At 31.6% G+C, this 24,596-nt stretch overlaps 1 protein-coding gene across 1 annotated transcript; it reads right to left on the bottom strand.

Annotated features, from left to right (window-relative positions):
• Positions 1–983: 983 nt before the first annotated feature.
• LOC130654147 (uncharacterized) lies at positions 984–23,768 on the bottom strand. Its single transcript, XM_057456684.1, has 5 exons — positions 23,727–23,768; positions 2,632–2,944; positions 2,296–2,541; positions 1,979–2,136; positions 984–1,483 (listed from the first exon to the last, which is right to left on the bottom strand). Exons 1-5 carry the CDS (start codon positions 23,751–23,753, stop codon positions 1,046–1,048), a joined length of 1,182 nt encoding a protein of 393 aa, XP_057312667.1. The 5' UTR covers positions 23,754–23,768; the 3' UTR covers positions 984–1,045.
• Positions 23,769–24,596: the final 828 nt, after the last annotated feature.

The raw sequence follows: 24,596 nt of genomic DNA, 5'->3' as shown, positions 1-24,596 counted from the left end.
TAGGTGATGTGTCTCTCAAGATGTAATTGTAAGATTTGGTTTGACTTTTAAATTGGTAAGAGAAGGGCGTAAAACTTGCAACAATACACCTTCCCCAAGTTGCATCCTTCTTTAAATTTTAGAATTTTGAATTGGTCTGTATTAATTTTCAGCTTAACCCGTATGGAAAAGTGCTGTTTAAGCCGCGTTATTGTTACGGTCACAACTTTCTTAATTTTCGACTTGTACTAATACATATACCCTGTTTTCGCGCAGAGGCCAGTGAGTAGCTACAAAATTAAAAAAAAAATCTGTTGTATATTTTATCAAGTTTCAAGTGAAGATTTCGAAAATCACATACTTTTTTATAAACGAAGTTGAGAAAAAATTGGCTCGTCAAAAAACTCATTCGGAAAAGGTAGGTTTATTAAAGCAAATGAAAAAAAATATATAGTATATATGGAATCAAAACAGAATAATAACAAACATAATTAATTAATTAATAAATATGTGATAACTGACAATTAAGTATAAAAAAAAGCCAAAATAAAAAATAAATCATATTATATATATTATATATAAATAATTTTTATAATAAAGAACTCACATACACTTTCACAAAGAGAATTAGGCCACAAAATTTGTTTTCTCTTTTAGTACTTATTTAAACAAAACTTTTGCTGAAGTGATAAATTTTTATCATGCTGCTTAATTAACCCTTCAACACCAAGTCAAATAGAATCACAAGAAAAAAGAAAAAGAATATAAAGAAGAATATAATGTGCTATTTACCATATTAGTGCATGATCCTCTTTCCTGGTAATGTACAAAATCGGAATCTTTTTGCCATTTCTTTTTTTTTTTAAAGAAACAAGAAACAACGCTTTTTTTAATAAATATTTCATAAGTTCACCAGTTTCTCATCGCTTGTTTACTTTAAATTAAATTCCGTAAAAAACGATTGATTTCTGTTGAAAATCCATCGCTTTTGTGCTTTTTTTCGATTAGAAGCAACCACATCGTGCAGAAAAAGATTACTAGTGAATTACATCAAGATAATTTTTAATTATTTATAGCTGCTCGCCTCTGCAGATGGTGGAGTTGGTTCTGTGATGGGTGGTAAAGCTGGTGCCGGGACAAATCCAACTGGAGGTAGCACTCCTGCAATGGGTCGTTGGAAGAAAACAATAACAGTCCTTGTTCCACTGCCAAAACCACTTGTGGTTTGTGGGGTGTCCAAAACACACACCAGCTCCCAACCACGTCCTCCCATCTCTGTTATCATAGGCCCCAAGTCCAAATTAGCATTAACTGATCCAAATCCGGCGGAAAAACGCATGTAATATTCCACCATCGTTACTTGATAACGTGGTGACATGTCAGCTGATTTGGCCGCCTCCTTTTCAAAGAACCAAATCGTATTTAAGTTACGCATGTAACTTTGTTGCTGTTGACCTAGGGAAGCTTCTTGCTGCGGAATAAATATATCAACTAACTTCCAACCCTAAATACAAGTAAAAACATAATCAGGATGCAAAAAAACTAGTTTACTAAAAACTACGAGGTTTTAACATACTTCTTTTAGAATTTATGATTATTTTAACAAGTGGTATAAGCGGAGGACGTTTGAGAAAGTAATTTTTGTCTGTATGATTTTATCCCATATATTGCGAAACTTTAATCACCAGAAATAGTGCAAATGTCAAGGTTTAGTCACCATCGCATGAAGTCCCGTCAATTTAAAATTGTGCAAAAAGGTCGTGAGAAAAATTTTGCGTGGATTTATTTTAGGGGATATCCATAGATATATAGCTATATATATTTTAGGGGATATCCATAGATGTAGAGATTTCTAACGACCATTTAATAATTTCTCTTTTCAACCACAATGTTCGATTCTATCACACAAACCCTAATTTCTTCTTTACTGGTGTTAAATTGTATTAGCTTTCAAATTTAAAGCACTACACAACAAAAAATACGAACAACAAATTCATGCCTGATCAAGGTGCATTGCCAAGGCGCCATTCCAGTCGCATTGTATACTGCAAGATCCGAACCCATACGAGACGTTCATTGGTGTTGAATAAGCCACGTATGTGTAGATAGTAGGATTTGGATGTTGTGGTACATCAAAAAATAAATCAACTCCACAAACTAAAAAAAGTAGTAACTGCATTATCGGGAAGTACAATAACTGCAAAAACAATGTCTTTACTGATTACGTACATAAATTATTACACACATTACTATGCTATAAATAATACAATAATCCTACTGCGCAACAAAATACACTGATGATACAAATCAACTTACTAGCAGCTGGGTTAAAAGTCCCTTGCCTCGCCACATTGCCAGAACACTCCATACATATTAATTTACCACCTGTTTGGGCACATTGCACAATTCTGTTATAGATATCTCCGACATGTTCATCTAGACATCCCCCGAAAGAAAAAAGAGCTCCCCCTCTTATTCTTGATATTTGGATGGTTGATTGTTGAACTTGCAGTAACCACTTTTCATTAGATGGTGTGTAAACAGCTGGTCTTGATAATACTCCTAAAAATAAAAAAAGGATCCTAGTGCTTATAAAAGTATGTTGTACATGAAGGCAACATAAACAAAACAATCTGAAATCATGCTGCATACCTTGAAAGGGGATAGTAACTGATCTAAAGCCACGTTGTTGACAGCCCAGTGGAACTTGAAAAAAGGTATTTAATTTGAAGTACTCCCCATATTGTTGAGCCAACGTCCCATAGTAGGACTGGACATCACTAGTTGCAACTTGTGAACCAAAACCTGAATGACCCTTTAACTTTGAAAATACAGCAACAATACGATACTCAATAGCAGGACCATTATATGGCACCGGGTCAGCAGGTAAAGCACTGTGATTTTGGCCTGGAACACCAGCTTTACCCTGATGACTTGACGATGCACCCATGTTATTTACATGTACCTATAGCAATAAGATAGATATTATATACATTAAAAGTTCATATACATTCCTGGTGAAGTGATTGATTAAAAAGAAGCAAATAAATTTTCAAAAAATAAGAAATCATACTTTCTTTACCAATACAAAATACATTTGTCCTAATTTTTAATTTAAACTCAACCAATAAGAAGTCAAGTGTGCATAGTGTCGGTTCTTCTACAAATGTGACTATAATATACACAAACTGCAAGCATATAAATGAAAATAAACGGTGTCTTACAAGCTTGGATAAATGAAAGAACAAAGGCTCATAAAACAAAGTAAAGGCTATATAATACGTAAAAACATCTATGTTACTTTCTATTTCATTTCTATATACATCAAGAAATTTATTCCGGGTTTTTATAATCCAAATTAAAAAGAAATATATATATATTTGAGAACATTATTTTAGTTTATAATTCTTAAAAATATTCTAAAGAATATATATGTATATGTATATATATATATATATATATATATATATATATATATATATATATATATATATATATATATATATATATATATATATATATATATATATATATATATATATATATATATATATATATATATATATATATATATATATATATATATATATATATATATATATATATATATATATATATATATATATATATATATATATACTACTAATAGCATCATTTGGTCGCAAAGTCAAAAAATGAAGCATTTGGTAGACAATACATATTTCTAAAAATTTACGTCACTTATAAGTAAATAATTTCGCGCATCATCTCAAAAACTTTCATTTTGCATGGTGTGCGCAAAGGTCTTACCGAGATTAAAAAATACATTGTCATGTCCACCAAATAACGTTGCCTTTCCTAAGAGGCTCATTTGGTAGACACGACCATATATATTATCACTTATAGCATCATTTGGTAGACATGTCTACCAAATGCCTCTATAGTAGTAAATGTATATATTTTGCATAAGTTGTGTCAAATTTAAAAAACAGTCTTTTTATGTCAACCAGGCTTTTTATTGCACATGTCAGCACTTTTTGCATTTTGTCGGCTACCTCATTTAACTTAACAAGATTTAGGTGTTTTACTGTCAAAATTGGAATTACAGCGTGTTTTTTTGCGTTTGCTTGTGGAGTTACTTTTTTTAACTTTTGGAGCAAAAAGAAATTTCAATTTTGCTGGTATAAGTAATAGAATACAAATGTCTCATTATTTTGTATTGTAGCAATAACAAGGGGAATATCTAACTATATATTATGGAACAAAGAAAAGGAATCAAGATTTCTCCTGTTTTGATATAGGGAGATATTTACTTTAATTTTTCCCAGTGTTTTGTCTATTTGACTTCCTTATCTTATTGTTAAAAACGTTTTAATCATCCTAAACTATGGTGTGCCATTTCCCACATACCTATAGCTTACGAGACAAAAGAAGGAAACGGATGGTGTAAATGATCCTGCTACCATGCGTTGTGAACGTCACCATATTTTGTTAACATTTCAGTTTCCAAATATATATTTTAATTAGCATTGTTGTTAGTTCGGCATAAAAATATCTGAATCTAATATTTAAATACTTTGACACTTATTTACACTAGTTCATAATCGCGTTATTGAATGGGCCAATATGACGAAAAGTTCAAAAGAGTTTATTACACCTTAGTAGTAGCATGGCGATTTGCACAATTAATCAGCGCATCGCACCTATGCAATTATTTTGTAATTGTTTGACCATTGCTTGCAGTCATGCACTTTTAAAGGAATATGCATAACGTAAAATTGGCAGTTGAAGTTGTAAGTGGTAAAGAAATTACTATGTGTACTGAGAAAATCAATTATATGCTGAACTCGCGTACTTTTTTATTGCCAATTTTTATCAGTTTTATGCAATTATTCTTTATTAGTGACTAAATTCAAAAACTTACTCGGCAAAAACTGACTAAATTAAAAAATTTAGTCGGCAAAAAGTGACTTTTTATTTTTGCCGACTAATGTTTTTCCAACTTTTTTGTTCCTGATAAGGTACCCTTGGTTGACCCTTTATCGTAATAATGTTCTTAGTGGAAAATATTTCACTCTTACAAAATAAAATGGAAATGTTAAAATGTTCTTCTTTGTGTTTGTAAGCCATCAGCCGAATTAAGCTTGTGGAATCAGCGCCAAAAGATTGTAAAACTTCATAGTAATCCCTAAGATTAGCAAAGATTACTGGTGCAAAAGTTCCACTAATTAGAGGTATCCCCGTTTTAGAAAGTATATTATTTTCAGGACATTTTTTTGTTAAATCATTAAGTTCCCAACTATACCTCAAACCTCATTTTAAAGTGAATAAAAGGGTCAGCCACGATGAGGGACATAAGCTACAAACTAAGGTGTTTGGTATAGTAGCTGTGAAATAACTTCATGCTTGTGTTGAGATGAATTGAAATTTCATCTTTAGTTCCATTGATTAGATAGATTAAAAATTAGTTGGGTATATTATAAATAGATTTAAAAAATGTGTCCGCTAAATAAAAACAAAATTGAAGAAGTCCATTTGGTGAATGAAATGGACGGATAATAGTGTGCTCTTTTACAAAATTTTCTTTGAGACGTTGACCGGAGTTTCGCTGGCGTAACCAAGTCTATCCGTGAAAAAGCGCCCGGCTTTTGTAGTGTCCGTTAATTAGAAAGAAGCTACCATAAGTAAAGAAAATGCGGTACTTTTGTCAAAAATCTAAACGGTAAGTTTTTGCGTGGCCAATTTTTAAGGGACTTTATTTTTCACGGATAAAATTCACCGGAATGAAAAAATTAACTTTTAGATAATTTCAATATTTGAGTTCGTCATTGTGAGCAATGACCTTAAAAAGGTTGTTCAACTTAATACAAACCGAAAATTTAGAAGTAAACCCATCGACGAGTTTACAAATCGAAATGATCACAGCTTTGTCAGGATAAAAATTGATATGTAACCATGAGCAAGAAAAATAAAAATATAGCTACATATACCTAAAATCGTGTCAAGAATAAGATAATACCATAACTCTGTTGAGAAGAATAACATATTTTTACAATGAAATGTGACTGTTGTGTAACAGGGATATTCTCATAAAATGTTTAGGGAATAATTTTTACTGGGATCCAGAATAGCATTTGAAAAGGGGATTTGGCGGACACTACATGCGGAAATTAATGCTTATAAGAACAAACTACGAATACTTGATAGTAGGAAGGCAAAGATGAAGTAAAACTATCTATATAAATAAACTACAATTTATCTTTTTAATTAAGTCACGGTGGTTTTAGAACCACCCTTCCCTATTTGTCACGCTCCATCACGTTTTCATGTAAGACCCCTTTTACGTGACGTCACGCTCGGTTAAGTCCTCACTTCTTTCAAGCTCCTGAAACGCAATGCATATAGCAATTCTCTTTGCCGGCGGGCTGCAACTCTTTGGGGTCGCACTTTTCATGTTTCAAAGCTTTTGGCAACTGCACGCGATTCTTTTGTTCGGCGGTATAATAAATAGTTTCGATTTGATACTTTTAAAATATAAATGGCAGTGTCCGCAAACACGGCTTGTGATTTTGTCCTTGTTACTTCATCTAATGCATCAATTTTGCGTTTCCGTTCATTTTAGTACTTTTTTGGCGTTGTCGGTTTAACTTTAGTTCTCCCAGCTTCTTCTTCAAGCTGTCAAGGTTTCCTTTACGTGTTTTTGTTTCACTATAAGCATTTTTGGTCAACTGATTGAGTTCTCTCTTCTGATACAATACAACCAACATCTCATTTTCTATGTTAATTTGATTGTTCAGCTTTTTTTGTTTTGTTCGGACGGAGTTTTTTCTGCCAACCTATAATTCTCTCCCTCATCAATTGTGAAAGTTTCCTTAACTTTAGAAGCGGGAGAAGAGGTGGGAGCCGGAACCGGAGTTTTTGATAAATCCGCTGCACCTAAAAAAGCAAAGAAAAAAGGGCCAAATAATATTATTATTCTTATGAAAGATTGTTAATTTAATTCATTGTAAATACAAATGAAATTCGCTTACTTTTCTTTGAAGAGTGTTTCCAAGGCGATAGAATAGTGCCTTACCTAGGCTAAGCAGCATTTCTTTCATGCCTCCATGTTTTAATTAGAGCAATGACTTCAGATATCAGCTCAGGGAAAGATTCCTTTCTCATGTTTTGCCACACACTTTACAATAACAACGTGTTTGTTTTGACAAGCAAATCTGCCTTTATACGCCGTGGAAAATGAAGGCAAATGAAGTCGCCATTTTTACTCCCGAATAAACAGTATGTTCAAAGCCAAAACTATACTGAAATGCATGTTTACAAACGTTCGAATTCTAAACTAAAACACTAATTATTACTATTCCCTATCGACCCCTTATTTACCGTCACGCTACGTCATGAAAAAACGGGAAGATCTATCTACCCGCTAGCATGAAGTAATTATTAAATGGCCCAAAACAGTATCTTAATGTCCACGATATTGCAATTTTTCTTAAGTTCGTTTTTCTTTTCCTTTTTGGCGCTTCCATTTCGCAGCTGCACATGATACAACAAATAATAAATTTTTATAAATAGTTGATTTGCGAATTTTAGAAGTTTCTCCACATGAGAAACTTGTAAAATTTGTTTGTTTTCCTGTTCATTTGTTTCATTTTACGGTTAAAAATAATCTAAGATCAGTTAATTGCACTACTGTAGGCTGTCAAATTCTAACCTCGATCCCAGAGCCTGTTGTCTTCTTTTATATCTGAAAAGCTAGATAAACCATCCCAATAATAATCTTCAGTGAGAAGTTACGCACGTTGATAACGATAATTTTGTAAGCTCAGATTAACCAATAAAACATTACATTGTCTTTGTCAGGAAACTTAGACCACGTTTATACGCATACAGGACAAAATCTCTTCCCGGGATGGAACTCGTCCCCGCATGAAACGAAAAGTGTTTACACGTGAGCCTCATCGAGGGATGAAATCAGCATATTTTCATCTCGGGATGAGTAATCACATCCCGGGATGAAACATTAATTTTGCTAACTTTGCGTATGATAATTTGAAGTGATATTTTTTAATTTGTGAGTAGAAAGGTCAAACGAGAAACCTAGAACGATGGCGCCTGAGAGAAGTAGTGTAATATTGTTGATCACAAATATATCGACAATTTTAACTATAACATCCCTTCTGTTACAGTTGCATATAGTATTATTAATACAACTAGCAGAGTAATATAGAAACAATGTAATTCTTCTGAGGGAAGCTGTTTGGTAGAAACAAAGCATTGACTAGATGTCGACGAGCAAGATTGAGGTTGGTGGCTCGCCGTTGGCCGTGTAATCCTCACTATTTTCAATCGGCAAAGTTTCCTCCACTTCTTTTTCTTTTGCGTCGCTATCAATCAGTACACTCTTTATTTTTTTTTAACATTTCCTATAAAAAATCAATAATTACCAATTTAAACTGACACCATCATATTAACATACAGCAGGCATAACATTAAAATGGCGTGCATTTTTAAAACACTTTCTCGTACAAACACATGAGAACCATAATTAATGCTGGAATAATATTTGAACTCGTATAAATTTAGGATGGAATTTCGTTATTTCATATATAAATTAACGAAGAAAGTTACAACCAACCTCTTCATAATTTTTTCCAAATGCTTTCTTTACTTCTTTGCGTCGATTGTCACAAAAAGAATGATCGGATTCATTTTATAGTTCTTATATTTAAAATGATGTTCAAAAAGTGTGAAAAGTGTACATTCAGCATTCTCATCCCGGAATGAAAAGAATTATTGTGTTTAAACTTGTTTTTTTCTTAATCTCATCCCGAGACACGATTTTACCCTGTCTTTAGAATAGGGATGAAATTTAACGTGATGATCTCATCCCGGGATAAAATTTTATTCCGCCTTAAACATGTAAACATTGTGAGGACTTTCAGTAGACACAGAGATGAACTCATCCGCGTACGAAACTCATCCTGGGATGAAATTTAACGTGTGAGCGGCCTCTCAGGAAAGTCATAATTGAACACTTAAATGTGATGTAGGTCCAGGGATGAAGCAACATTGCGGCTTAAAGTAGTGATTGCCTTCTCGTGTCCAGTGCTATTCTTTCAAAGACCACGAGGCCTAGAGGAGAGAATAACGCAAAATAATTGATACGATGACAAGAATTTACGATGATGAGAAACTACATGGAATACACACTTTTTTATAAAGACACGAGCCTCAGATGTCAAATTAACCAAAATAAAAAAAGCCTCAATCTTTAAATATTGCTTCTAAAACTGAAACAACCCGAGTCTAAATTTTGCCATGAAATGAGGACATTCCAGGATATGAATTCCTTTACAATGATTTTTAAAACGAAATTCCTCTTGAAATGTAATCCAGGAATAAGAATATATAGAATTATTGCACAAAAATAGTACTCATTTTGTATCTCTTACGTACCGCATTGTTATTATTATTAAACATCTACTGTTGATATTGGTGGATCTAAAAAAATAGTTATAATTTCTTCTCCGATTTTTTAATTCGAGAAAGTGAAAAAGATGAAGGTGTTTTTCTTTCGCACCTATTAGGCATATCTTCCGTCTGCGTAGTCGTAACTTGCAATACATTAGCAATTCCGCCATTTTAAAGGCAACGTTTTCAAAAAAGCGTGGACATGTGATGAGAAAATTTATATTTTAATAAAATGTTTTGACTTCTTTCGGAGATACGAGGTCAAACACAAACTAACACATGATGAATTTATTATTCACACTAGATGGAAGGTCCTCTATACGCTCAGGGGACACATTTGCAGTTGCCTTATTTTGATTTCCATTTCCGCGAAAGTTTCTTACATAACACATTCAATATTCTAATGACTTGAAATGCGTGTATTTAATGCAAAAATGTCTTTTAATAATACACAACGTTTGTCTGTTTTCTTTCTTCCAAGTTATGACTGAAAATACCGAACTAGACCAAAATTGGGACTTACAAAAGAGAAGGTTTTCTCAAAATTGCTCAAATTCGAAAGAAAGTACAAAGGTAAAAAAAATGTTTATCTGTCTGTGACAAGCAAAGTGAAAATGTTCTTTTTCCTTTGAAGTTTCTAAAAAATACATGTCTCAAATTTTAATCGACAAAGAAAACGTTGCCACGTGAATAACAGTAAGTCAAAGATAAATTTTAAGACTACGCTAGTTTTCCAGAAAATGTTCACAAATTTGTTTCACTAAACAATGCGCGTTACTTGCAACAACAGCAATCCCCGTCAAGAAGAAGCAAATTGGCCATTGTAAACTTTTATTTATTCATAAGTAAAGCTATATAATAATAGTTGCATTCTGTTTGTGTCACATAAAAGGGTCATAAAACAGCAATCTCATGATAGGTGAAAATCTGAGCACAGGCTCAGACCGGCGCACCCGTGGGTTCTTCCACAGGCTAACAAATAGTTCTTTTTATATTAAACATAACCTTCCGATTCAACAGATAATTTTCCAAAGTAAAACTTGGCACTAACTGGATAGCTACTTAATCAAATAATTTGAAACTTTGAAGTTGGACGATTAACTTTTTGTTTATTGTAAGTATATTTCATATGCATAGTTATGTTACATTGATAATGCGTTGCATTAATATTTTAAGTGTCATTGATAATTAAATATAGCTTGGTTTCCAATAACAGTTATAACTTGTGGTGAACTGCACGCGTTTTCAATTTAGTCGTAACAATGACAGTTGTAAGTATTAGATTATACCGCAACATGCAATTTTTGTCTGATTGTCCACCAAATGCTGCATTTTTCAGCCTATAATATTTGATATTGTGCAATAAAAGCGCATTATTTCACTTATTGACCACTAAATGCTCAATTTTTGTATATATAGATGTTTTAAATATCAAAATATCCCGTCAAAATACACTATTTCACTTAGTGTCCACCAAATGCTGCATTTTTGTTGATATAAATTTTAAGTTATTAGATAGTACGGCAAAATGTAATTTTCCTCTGATTGTCTACCAAATGCTCCATTTTTCAGCCTATAATATTTGATATTGTGCAATAAAAGCGCATTATTTCACTTATTGACCACCAAATGCTCAATTTTTGTATATATAGATGTTTTAAATATCAAAAAATCCCGTCAAAATACACTATTTCACTTAGTGTCCACCAAATGCTCCATTTTTGTTCATATTAATTTTATGTTATTAGATAGTACGGCAAAATGTAGTTTTCCCCAGATTGTCTAACAAATGCTTTAATTTTGTGCCTATAATTTTTGATTCTATGTAATGAAACCACATTTTTTCACTTAGTGTCCACCAAATGCTGCATTTTTGTTTATATAAATTTTGAAATGTTAGATTATACCGCAACATGCAACTTTTTTCTGATTGTCCACCAAATGCTGCATTTTTATGCCTATAATTTTTAAAATTGTCTTATAACGCCGCAATGTATCATCCATTGTCCACCAAATGCTGCATTTTTGTTGATATAAATTTTAAGTCATTAAATAATACGGAAAATGTAATTTTCCTCTGATTGTCTACCAAATGCTCCATTTTTCAGCCTATAATATTTGATATTGTGCAATAAAAGCACATTACTTCACTTATTGACCACGAAATGCTCAATTTTTGTATATATAGATGTTTTAAATATCAACAAATCCCGTCAAAATACACTATTTCACTTAGTGTCCACCAAATGCTGCATTTTTGTTTACATCAATTTTGAATTATTAGATTATACCGCAACATGCAATTTTTTTCTGATTGTCCACCAAATGTTGCATTTTTGTGCCTATAATTTTTGATATTGCCTTATAACGCCAAAATCTATCATCCATTGTCCACCAAATGCTGCATTTTTGTTCATATTAATTTTATATTATTAGATAGTACGGCAAAATGTAGTTTTCCTCAGATTGTCTAACAAATGCTTTAATTTTGTGCCTATAATTTTTCATTCTATGTAATGAAACCACATTTTTTCACTAAGTGTCCACCAAATGCTGCATTTTTGTTTATATAAATTTTGAAATGTTAGATTATACCGCAACACGCAACTTTTTTCTGATTGTCCACCAAATGCTGCATTTTTATGCCTATAATTTTTAAAATTGTCTTATAACGCCGCAATGTATCATCCATTGTCCACCAAATGCTGCATTTTTGTTGATATAAATTTTAAGTCATTAAATAGTACGGAAAATGTAATTTTCCTCTGATTGTCTACCAAATGCTCCATTTTTCAGCCTATAATATTTGATATTGTGCAATAAAAGCACATTATTTCACTTATTGACCACCAAATGCTCAATTTTTGTATATATAGATGTTTAAATATCAAAAAATCCTGTCCAAATACACTATTTCACTTAGTGTCCACCAAATGCTGCATTTTTGTTTACATCAATTTTGAATTATTAGATTATACCGCAACATGCAATTTTTTTCTGATTGTCCACCAAATGCTGCATTTTTGTGCCTATAATTTTTAAAATTGTCTTATAACGCCACAATCTATCATCCATTGTCCACCAAATGCTGCATTTTTGTTCATATTAATTATATGTTATTAGATAGTACGGCAAAATGTAGTTTTCCTCATATTGTCTAACAAATGCTTTAATTTTGTGCCTATAATTTTTGATTCTATGTAATGAAACCACATTTTTTCACTTAGTGTCCACCAAATGCTGCATTTTTGTTTATATAAATTTTGAAATGTTAGATTATACCGCAACATGCAACTTTTTTCTGATTGTCCACCAAATGCTGCATTTTTATGCCTATAATTTTTAAAATTGTCTTATAACGCCGCAATGTATCATCCATTATCCACTAAATGCTGCATTTTTGTGCCTATAATTTTTTAAATTGTCTTATTACGCCACAACCTATCATCCATTGTCCACCAAATGCTGCATTTTTGTTTATATAAATTTTGTAGTATTATATTATACCGCAACATGCAATTTTCATCTGATTATCCACCCAATAATGCATTTTTGGCCTTTATTTTTTAAAATTGTTTTATAACGTCGCAATTGTCCACCAAATACTGCATTTTTGTTCATAGAAATTTTAAAACATTAGATAGTACCGCAAAGGGTAATTTTCCTCCAATTGTCTACTAAATGCTCCACTTTTGAGCCTATCATATTTGATATTGTGCAATAAAGGCGCATTAGTTCACTTATTGCCCACCAAATGCTCAATTTTTGTATATATAGATGTTTTAAATATCAAAAAATCGCGTCAAAATACACTATTTAACTTAGTGTCCACCAAATGCTGCATTTTTGTTGATATAAATTTTAAGTTATTAGATAGTACGGCAAAATGTAATTTTCCTCTGATTGTCTACCAAATGCTCCATTTTTCAGCCTATAATATTTGATATTGTGCAATAAAAGCGCATTATTTCACTTATTGACCACCAAATGCTCATTTTTTGTATATATAGATGTTTTAAATGTCAAAAAATCCCGTCAAATTACACTAATTCACTTAGTGTCCACCAAATGCTGCATTTTTGTTTACAAAAATTTTGAAGTATTAGATTATACCGCAACATGCAATTTTTGTCTGATTATCCACCAAATAATGCATTTTTGTGCCTATAGTTTTCAAAATTGTGTTATAACGCCACAATTGTCCACCATATGCTGCATTTTTGTTCATATTAATTTTAAGTTATTAGATAGTATGGCAAAATGTAATTTTTCTAAGATTGTCCACCAAATGCTGCATTTTTGTTTATATATAATTTTAAAGTATTAGATTATACTACAACATGCAATTGTTGTCTGATTGTCCACCAAATGGTGCATTTTCGTTTATAAAAATTTTGTAGTATCAGATTATACCGCAACATGCAATTTTCATCTGATTATCCACTAAATGCTGCATTTTTGGCCTTTATTTTTAAAAATTGTGTTATAACGTTGCAATTGTCCACCAAATACTGCATTCTTGTTGATATAAATTTTAAGTTATTAGATAGTACAGCAAAATGTAATTTTCCTCTGATTGTCTACCAAATGCTCCATTTTTCAGCCTATAATATTTGATATTGTGCAATAGAAGCACAATATGTTACTTATTGACCACCAAATGCTCAATTTTTGTATATATAGATGTTTTAAATATCAAACAATCCCGTCAAAATACACTATTTCACTTAGTGTCCAACAAGTACTGCATTTTTTTTATATAAATTGTGAAATGTTAGATTATACCGCAACATGCAACTTTTTGTCTGATTGTCCACCGAATGCTGCATTTTTGATTATATATAATTTTAAAGTATTAGATTATACTACAACATGCAATTGTTGCCTGATTGTCCACCAAATGCTGCATTTTTGCGCCTATAATTTTTAAAATTGTGTTATAACGCCACAATCTAATATCCATTGTCCACCAAATGCTGCATTTTTGTTTATATATAATTTTGAAGTATTAGATTATACCGCAACATGCAATTTTTTTCTGATTGTCCACCAAATGCTGCATTTTTGTGCCTATAATTTTTAAAATTGTCTTATAACGCCACAATCTATCATCCATTGTCCACCAAATGCTGCATTTTTGTTCATATTAATTATATGTTATTAGATAGTACGGCAAAATGTAGTTTTCCTCAGATTGTCTAACAAATGCTTTAATTTTGTGCCTATAATTTTTCATTCTATGTAATGAAACCACATTTTTTCACTAAGTGTCCACCAAATGCTGCATTTTTGTTTATATAAATTTTGAAATGTTAGATTATACCGCAACACGCAACTTTTTTCTGATTGTCCACCAAATGCTGCATTTTTATGCCTATAATTTTTAAAATTGTCTTATAACGCCGCAATGTATCATCCATTGTCCACCAAATGCTGCATTTTTGTTGATATAAATTTTAAGTCATTAAATAGTACGGAAAATGTAATTTTCCTCTGATTGTCTACCAAATGCTCCATTTTTCAGCCTATAATATTTGATATTGTGCAATAAAAGCACATTATTTCACTTATTGACCACCAAATGCTCAATTTTTGTATATATAGATGTTTTAAATATCAAAAAATCCTGTCCAAATACACTATTTCACTTAGTGTCCACCAAATGCTGCATTTTTATTTACATCAATTTTGAATTATTAGATTATACCGCAACATGCAATTTTTTTCTGATTGTCCACCAAATGTTGCATTTTTGTGCCTATAATTTTTAAAATTGCCTTATAACGCCACAATCTATCATCCATTGTCCACCAAATGCTGCATTTTTGTTCATATTAATTTTAAGTTATTAGATAGTATGGCAAAATGTAATTTTTCTAAGATTGTCCACCAAATGCTTTAATTTTGTGCCTACAATTTTTGATTCTGTGTAACAAAACCACATTTTTTCACTTAGTGTCCACCAAATGCTGCATTTTTGTTTATGTAAATTTTGTAGTATTAGATTATACCGCAACATGCAATTTTCATCTGGTTATCCACCAAATGCTGCATTTTTGGGCCTTTATTTTTTAAAATTGTGTTATAACGTTGCAATTGTCCACTAAATGCTGCATTTTTGTTGATATAAATTTTAAGTTATTACATAGTACGGCAAAATGTAATTTTCCTCTGATTGTCTACCAAATGCTCCATTTTTCAGCCCATAATATTTGATATTGTGCAATAAAAGCGCATTATTTCTCTTATTGACCACCAAATGCTCAATTTTTGTATATATAGATGTTTTAAATATCAAGAAATCCCGTCAAAATACACTATTTCACTTAGTGTCCACTAAATGCTGCATTTTTGTTTACATAAATTTTGGAGTATTAGATTATACCGCAACATGCAATTTTTGTCTGATTGTCCACCAAATGCTGCATTTTTGCGCCTATAATTTTTAAAATTGTGTTATAACGCCACAATCTATTATCCATTGTCCACCAAATGCTGCATTTTTGTTTATATATAATTTTGAAGTATTAGATTATACCGCAACATGCAATTTTTTTCTGATTGTCCACCAAATGCTGCATTTTTGTGCCTATAATTTTTAAAATTGTCTTATAACGCCACAATCTATTATCCATTGTCCACCAAATGCTGCATTTTTGTTTATATATAATTTTGAAGTATTAGATTATACTGCAACATGCAATTGTTGTCTGATTGTCCACCAAATGCTGCATTTTTGTGCCTATAATTTTTAAAATTTTCTTATAACGCCACAATCTATCATCCATTATCCACCAAATGCTGCATTTTTGTTCATATTAATTTTATGTTATTACATAGTACGGCAAAATGTAGTTTTCCTCAGATTGTCTAACAAATGCTTTAATTTTGTGCCTATAATTTTTGATTCTATGTAATGAAACCACATTTTTTCACTTAGTGTCCACCAAGTACTGCATTTTTTTATATGAATTGTGAAATGTTAGATTATACCGCAACATGCAACTTTTTGTCTGATTGTCCACCGAATGCTGCATTTTTGATTATATAAATTGTGAAATGTTAGATTATACCGCAACATGCAACTTTTTGTCTGATTGTCCACCACATGCTGCATTTTTGTGCCAATAATCTTTAAAATTGTCTTATAACGCCACAATCTATTATCCATTGTCAACCACATGCTGCATTTTTGTTTATATAAATGTTGTAGTATTAGATTATACTGCAACAAGCAATTTTCGTCTGATTATCCACCAAATGCTGCATTTTTGTGCCTATAGTTTTTAAAATTGTGTTATAACGCCGCAATTGTCCACTAAATGTTGCATTTTTGTTCATAGAAATTTTAAAATATTAGATAGTACCGCGAAGTGTAATTTTCCTCAGATTGTCTACCAAATGCTTCAATTTTGTGCCTATAATTTTTAATTCTATGTAATAAAACCACATTTTTTTCACTTAGTGTCCACCAAATGCTGCATTTTTGTTTTTATAAACTTTGAAATGTTAGATAATACGGCATAATATAATTTTCCTCTGATTGTCTACCAAAGGCTCCATTTTTGAGCCTATACTTTCTGAAACATCTGACAAATTAACCATACTTATAATTTTTGACTTTGTGTAAAAATTATGGTTTTATTACACAATGTCAGAAGATTTAATCAGGAAATGTGCAAAATAAAAACACGTAGAGCTAAAGGACTACAAACCACTCATTACAACTGCCATAAGCAGCACAAACTGAAAATACTTCCTATTTTACGACACTAGGCATTAGTCCAATTAGTGAAAAGAGTGGTGTTCTCAGCAAGACAACAACTTACTATAATAAATCACAACTGGGAAGGGATCCCAATGCTCACTCCAATGTGTTGCCTACGAACAGCAATAACATTATGGCTTCCTTCGAAATGTCTTCCGTGCATCTAAGGTACATGAACTCCTGCACAGAGTTAATGCATAAAAAGTTAAAGAAGACTATTTTTCTTGGTTCGCTGGGGCATTATCCTTCACTAACATCAACAAGTAAAACCAATTTGAAATAGAGTGTTCGTTGCCCATTACAATTTCTCATCATTATAGTTTGTTCAATTATCGTAAGATAAGATAACATGTACATCTTCCAATCTCCGATACCAACACAACATCATCAACCTTGAAGGAGCGTTTATAGTTCCGAATATTTTTTCCTTGTTCTAAAATTTGTAAATAGCCGTTTCGCCGTGGAAAACAATAAATGCTGTATGCATGGCTTTTTGAAAATGTGGAAATTCGACAATAACACGCACTTATTAATCGTCTTTATGCGCGTTTAAATTTATTTGTTGAGGCAATGGTGAGAAGTTCCAGATTGGCAGATATTTTTTACCTAGGCAATCGATACTTTATTGGGAACACAAATTTGGAGTTCAGCCTAGGTGAAAATATCTGGCAATCTGGAACTTCTCACCATTGCTCGCTTAGTGTCTTGTTTTTTTTCCATTATGATGTTCTATTTTTCTGTCCATAATATTTAGTTTGAAAAGAGAGAAAAAGAGAGAGAAAAAACATTTGTCAAGATCCAGTTTAAGACCGTGCTGAAATATTAATTGTATATTACAAAAATTAGAAAGCAATTCAACGCGACAGCAAGATCTCTGTCATTTGTTACTTGTAGCTTGAAGATTTAGTACGTTGTTTAGTCTGATCCAGTTTTGACCGACAGACGGACAATGACAATTATTATAGAAACTAAACCAGTGAATTGGCGGTATATGCCAGATTGAGCGCTTTAATTAAAAAAACTCCAATGATATAAGCAATAGACTGTGGCTACGCCTTTAAACTAAAGCAGTGACAAAACAGTTTTATTAAGTTTAATTTTTAAAAATTAATAGACACTGACCGTATTTTTATATTTATTCTCTTTGTTGTTTCCCAGTTTTTTTAAAAGTATTTAACAGTAAAATGGATAAAATATTTGAGATCCTCACCAAAATTATAATAAAGTGTGAAATTTTCAAGACAATAATGCATATAAATAATCTGTTATAGCAGTTTGTTTGATAATTTTGAAGTTACGCTCGTAAGCGTTTAAAAGTTATGCTCGTAAGCGGTTTGACTGTGACAATAACGTCGCCAAAGCAGGAAATTTTGAATATCAAACAAGTTACTGCATTTTAATTTACCTATACTGAGTTGTAGATAAGAAAAATATTGGTAAATTAAAGTTTTAAAAACATGAAATTAGGAATTATTTATCGTATATATACAACCTTGTTTTAATAAAAGCACAGGCTACGCAGCTAGTGTTGTTACTCCGTTTAGATTTATTTCGTGGAAAAGTTTGAATGTTTAAAGCTATGGCCTATTTAAATAAAAATATAGACTAGCTACGTTACAAAATTAACTGTAGAATCTGCATTCAACAAGTTTGGTTAATAAAAAGTGAATGTATTTTAGTAGAGTTTACCATAGATAGCGCGTCATTTAAAAATAATCAAAAAAGAAACAATGAAATTGGTTAGAACAACATAGTACAGTTGGCTTAGTCAATATTTTCTCCTTCAGCATGATCAACGTTTTAAACCAAAATCTTATATTTGATTTGATTTGCTTAAGATTTATACATGATTTAAAAAACCGTGATGAAACGCTTAACATGTCAAATTTATCAAAAACAAATATTACAAAAGTAAAGGTCTTGAAACGTAAAAAGGTCAAAACAAGTATATATATCCTCTTCAAATGGTTCCATAGAAGAGTTGCTTTTTCCGGACGTTTATTTAAGTAACTGAAATGTATTAAGTTCAGTTCAAGTTGCTTATTTTATTTCTGTGACTAAAACAAAAGTGAGAAAAAATTTAGGTCAGGTTAGGTTTTTATAAAGGCATCTTTCTGAGCTAGAAATATTTGTACTAAAAGCATTAACGGCAAATTAAGTATTAAGTAAAGAGCTAAAAATTAAAAGTAGTGACGATGTCCTGACCCATCTTCCACTTTGAATTCATTTATTCAAAAACTCGCATAACGACAATGGTTAACAGTTAAAATTTGTGACCCTTTTTCAAACAACGGGCGCACGCGCTTATAGTTAGGCTGTCCAATCTTTTAATGCTCTAGTCCACCTTTCAAGGCAGCGATCTGTTTACAAACGGGAGGACCAATCGTTAAGCTAGCCTATACAGAGTCTCGGAAGGATCCATACGTGATATTGTATTTAAGCAATTTTATCGATAAATGTCCGAATAAAAAAAATAAAAAAATTACAAACTAACAATAATTCCCTAAAGAATAAAGTAATTTAAATGCAAGTTCGATTTTTGCAGTTAAGGGGACAATTTAACACTATTCAGTCTGGGAATATTTCAATCATGTTATGACTAGGAAGAGTCCAATTAAATCCCATTTGGCACGTAGTGTACGTCAGGAAAGGAACAAAATAGGAGCAAAACTTGTTTACTTATGTGAGCACATTTTTTGTGAAGCATGAAATACCAAATACAAAATTGCACGAAAATCCGATTTTCCAGGAATTTGGGTTAAATCCAAAAATATTAAAAATTGGATTAAACACGTCTTCAATATTTTCGGAATATTTTCCCTTGATGAACTAAAGTTGTGATGTAAGTTTTATGTTCTAAGGATTATCCTATCTAAGATTATCAAATTTTCCCGATTATGATCTTAAGGGGTAGTTTTAAGTAATAGACAATATCCAAGGGTTTGAAAGGTCTTAGACCTAACAAAATAGCATGTGATTGCCTAATAGATAAATATAAAAAGACTCAATAAGTATCAGAGCAAAAACGAGTTATTAAAAAAAACCCAACAGGATGGGGTGGAATACGCCCAGCATGAATGTATAAAGTATATATTTTCAAGTGGAAGCCATAAACAAATAACGGGAATGTTAATATTCTTTTTACCATGTTATAGTATTAGGACACTGTTTAAGGCGAAGTTGATTCCCATTTATAGGTACCAGGCTTCCATGAAAGTCGAAATATATGCCGTGTCTACCAAATGATGACGCATTTGACTTTCGCATATATACAACAACCATTTTTAAAAGTGATATTTCTCAGCAGCCAAAGACCTAATAGAGTTCAAATTTTTGGTGTTAACAGAGTACTTGGTGCAGAAGAAGGTGGCATAAAATAAAATTGCTTTTTATCAGAGCAAAAACGAGTTATTAAAAAAAACCCAACAGGATGGGGTGGAATACGCCCAGCATAAATGTATAAAGTATATATTTTTAAGTGGAAGCCATAAACAAATAACGGGAATGTTAATATTTTTTTTACCATGTTATAGTATTAAGACCCTGTTTAAGGCGAAGTTGATTCCCATTTATAGGTACCAGGCTTCCATGAAAGTCGAACTATATGCCGTGTCTACCAAATGATGACGCATTTGACTTTCGCATATATACAACAACCATTCTTAAAAGTGATATTTCTCAGCAGCCAAAGACCTAATAGAGTTCAAATTTTTGGTGTTAACAGAGTACTTGGTGCAGAAGAAGGTGGCATAAAAGAAAATTGCTTTTTTGTCTACCAAATGCTAAATATATATACATAAATATTTTGGTGGACACGAAATTGTCTACCAAATGACCGTGTCTACCAAAGGTTGCATTTTTTGGCACAAATTGTCTACCAAATGCGGCCATTACATATATATATATATATATATATATATATATATATATATATATATATATATATATATATATATATATATATATATATATATATATATATATATATATATATATATATATATATATATATATATATATATATATATATATATATATATATATATATTCTTATAAAAGAAAAAGAACGAATCAAGTTAGGAAAAGATTATGTAAATCACGTCCAATCTCTTAGTGATACCTTGAATTCTATAGATTTCTATATTTTACGGAAAGCAGCCGAGAAAAGTGTTGAAAAAAGTATTAGAAAATGCATTTTTACCCAAGAGAAGAAACTTAGAAGTCTAACTAAAAACGTCGCACCACCGTTTACAGCAGACGAAATTGTCACCAATTTATCTTCGTACAATTTGCTTGATGATGAGAGTGAAATTTTAAAAAATGGTTTGTCTTTTGCCATTCCACCACTCACACTTAGGAAAACAGATGTGTTTGTTTCGTTTGAAATGATTTATCGATTTATGTCCTCAAATTTGAAAGATAAAAATGATGATAATCTTAAGTCAACCTATACTGGCCTTTTAACTAATTATTTTAGTTTCACTCCCAAAATATATAAAATAGGTCTCATTAAAACACTAATTGACAGGACTTTCAAAATTAACAACAGTTGGAAACACTTTGACATTAATATTAAGGCTCTGACTGAAATTTTGAGAAAAAACTTTTTTCCTACAAAACTGGTAAACCGCCATATTTCAAATTACCTTGATAAGAATTTTTCTACAGCTGTCACTACAGAGACAACTAATGTATTAGAAAAGAGGTATTTTAAATTGCCTTTTATTGGCAAGTACTCTATTACTGCCAAAGAAAAAGTCAATCAACTTGTCAATAAGATGTGTAAAGAAATCAATGTGTGCCTCGTTTTTAAGTCGTGTAAAATTAAAGATTATTTTTCTTGCAAGGACCGAGTTCCTGAATCTTTTAAATCTGGACTTGTGTATAAATTTGTTTGTGCTAGTTGTAATGCTAGCTATGTGGGTGAAACCACCAGGCACATTTCTAGTAGAGTTAAAGAACATTTGAAAACTGATAAAAACTCACAAATATTTAAGCATATGCAGTCAAATCTTAACTGCAAATTACTATGTAACGAAAATTGTTTTTCTATTTTGGATCATGCAGACACTGATTGGCAGAGGAAACTCAAAGAGGGTATGCATATTTCTTGGTTGAAACCAGACCTCAATAAACAAGTTAAGCATTGCATCATCAATTTATCCGTTTAATTTTATGTTTTGTATTAGCCGCTTGTTCAATATCGTTTTTGTTACTCAGATATTGATTTAGCATTTTAAATTCATTTAATAAATTAAAAAATTGTACTTTTGGGAAATATTTAATTGTCTTAAACAAATTGTGTATATAAATTTTATTTAACTAACTTTTGTTAGTTTATCTAATATTATTTTGTCAACATGGATTAGCTTGTGTATAATTCATATAAATTGTACTTTTGGGAAATATTTAAATAACTTTCGAAAAAATTTTTGTATAAAGAGTGTATGTATCAACTTTTGTATAATATTCTGAAGATGACTTTGGTAAAGTCGAAACATGTCAAAAATAAAACGTGTCGTAATTTTTATGAAAAAAACATGTGTATATATATATTAAAAAGATAAACGATTGCCTAAAACGGGTACCACAATGTAGATTCTTCACCCTTTTCTCAAGGAATTTTTGCCTACTCCCTTATATATAAAAAACACAAAAAACCCTTGGGATGAGAATGGTCAGGCATTTATTCAAAAACCTTATCAAATATCCAGCTTAATCAATATTCCGGACCACAACAGGGTCTGGGAATTTTTTGAGTTCACGGAAGGGAAGTGTTTCTCACTTTAGAAGAGAAGTGTTTGAGAGGAATAAAGAGGAGTGTTTTTAATAAGAAGAGAAATGTTGTTAATAAGAAGAGAAGTGAGACATAGGGGCCAACATAGTTTTGAATTAAGAAGGCTCTGACCATGAAGAAAAGTAATATTTTGTGAAATATTTTGAAAAGAAAAGTTGCAATTGTTGATGTAGGTTTACTGCCAATAACATACTAATTTTTTAAACAGTGAGTCTAATTATTTCTTCAGAAAATGAAAAAATATCCATAGTGCCTACACTTAAAGCCTTATTAAATTCACACTGTTTACTTTTGAATGCAGAAAATGAGTGAACAACTTCTAAAGTATATAGCTAGGTGTATTTCAAGAGAATTTTTGTTATATCTCCTGCTTTTTTAAATTGTGAAAAAGACTGAAATAAACAGGGTGGCCACATAGCTCTGTTTTGGACCATAGCCTACCTAGCACTATACTACAAAATGTATTTGCTAAGCGTAGCTTGGCTCTAATCTAGCTAGCTCTAGGTTACGTTTCCTTAATTGTCTGTGCTGCTGGCTCTCTATTAATGCAAGTCAGATGACTTGCAGTCAGAGAGAAACCAGAACCAGGCCAGGTACTCCCTGACTGCCTGTTTGTCATAAGAAAACAAACACAAACTTATGTTTTCACATCACGTCACATCAAAATGAAGAGTTAAACTATAAACAAAAAACGACAAATGCAACCAAAACAAATGCCCGAATTCCGCGTACTTCCAAAATAAATGTGAACTTCCCCATCCCTTGCTTTCACTCAATTTGAATTTTGATCACGCAGCTCATTTTTCCGAAGTGCCTACAATAGGTCTACCTTTATAAAAACCTGAAAATAGTAGTGGTCGATCCCTCTCGGGCACAGAATCGGGCAGCACTTTTAGGCAGTACCAAACCCTGCCACCTTGACCCGGGGGTGACATAGGTCATGCCGAGACATGAAATTCTTTGATAACCGATCCTGGAACGGACCACAGCAGGTAAAGCACAGCCGTTTATATTTACGCATCAATTATTTTAGAGAATATTTACCTGTGGCTCATTCCCTATTTGCTAAATGTTTTAGAATTAGCGGGGAAATTCCCAAGGAACTTTGTAGTTTAATTACCGTATTTGTTGTCAGTGTAGTGTTTGTGCATAGTGCATAGTCTACTATACGCTCCAGCTAAATTTGTAATATTTTAAGAACTATTATTTCGCTTGTTTTATTTCTGGTTCTTTTTTTTGCTATTTTGTTCCATGTTCACAATTTGTAACTACAGTATTCTCTCTAATTAGCGGGCACTGTTGGTGTATGAACAAAGTATGCGCTAATTAAAGGTGTCCGTCTTTCGGAAAGTTTTGCAATGTAAGCTCAAAATTTGAAGAAAATGCGATTTTGTATACGAAATGTGTAATTTAAAAAAATAGCGGGTACCGTGTTGGACTTGACACACAAAAAGAAGAAAACAACTAAATTGAACGTAATATAACTTTTTTTAAAAAATAACAAACAAATATCAACATCATAATATCAACTAAATAAAAAGAAAAGATTTTTAAAAAAAACTTTAGGAAAAAGATTTAAAAGGTTGTTGTTTTAAGTTCCTG

This window comes from Hydractinia symbiolongicarpus, chromosome 8 (genome assembly GCF_029227915.1).
Source record: "Hydractinia symbiolongicarpus strain clone_291-10 chromosome 8, HSymV2.1, whole genome shotgun sequence".
NCBI lineage: Eukaryota > Metazoa > Cnidaria > Hydrozoa > Anthoathecata > Hydractiniidae > Hydractinia > Hydractinia symbiolongicarpus.
Note: the sequence above shows the minus strand (reverse complement) of the source record. Positions and strands in the feature narration are given on the sequence as shown.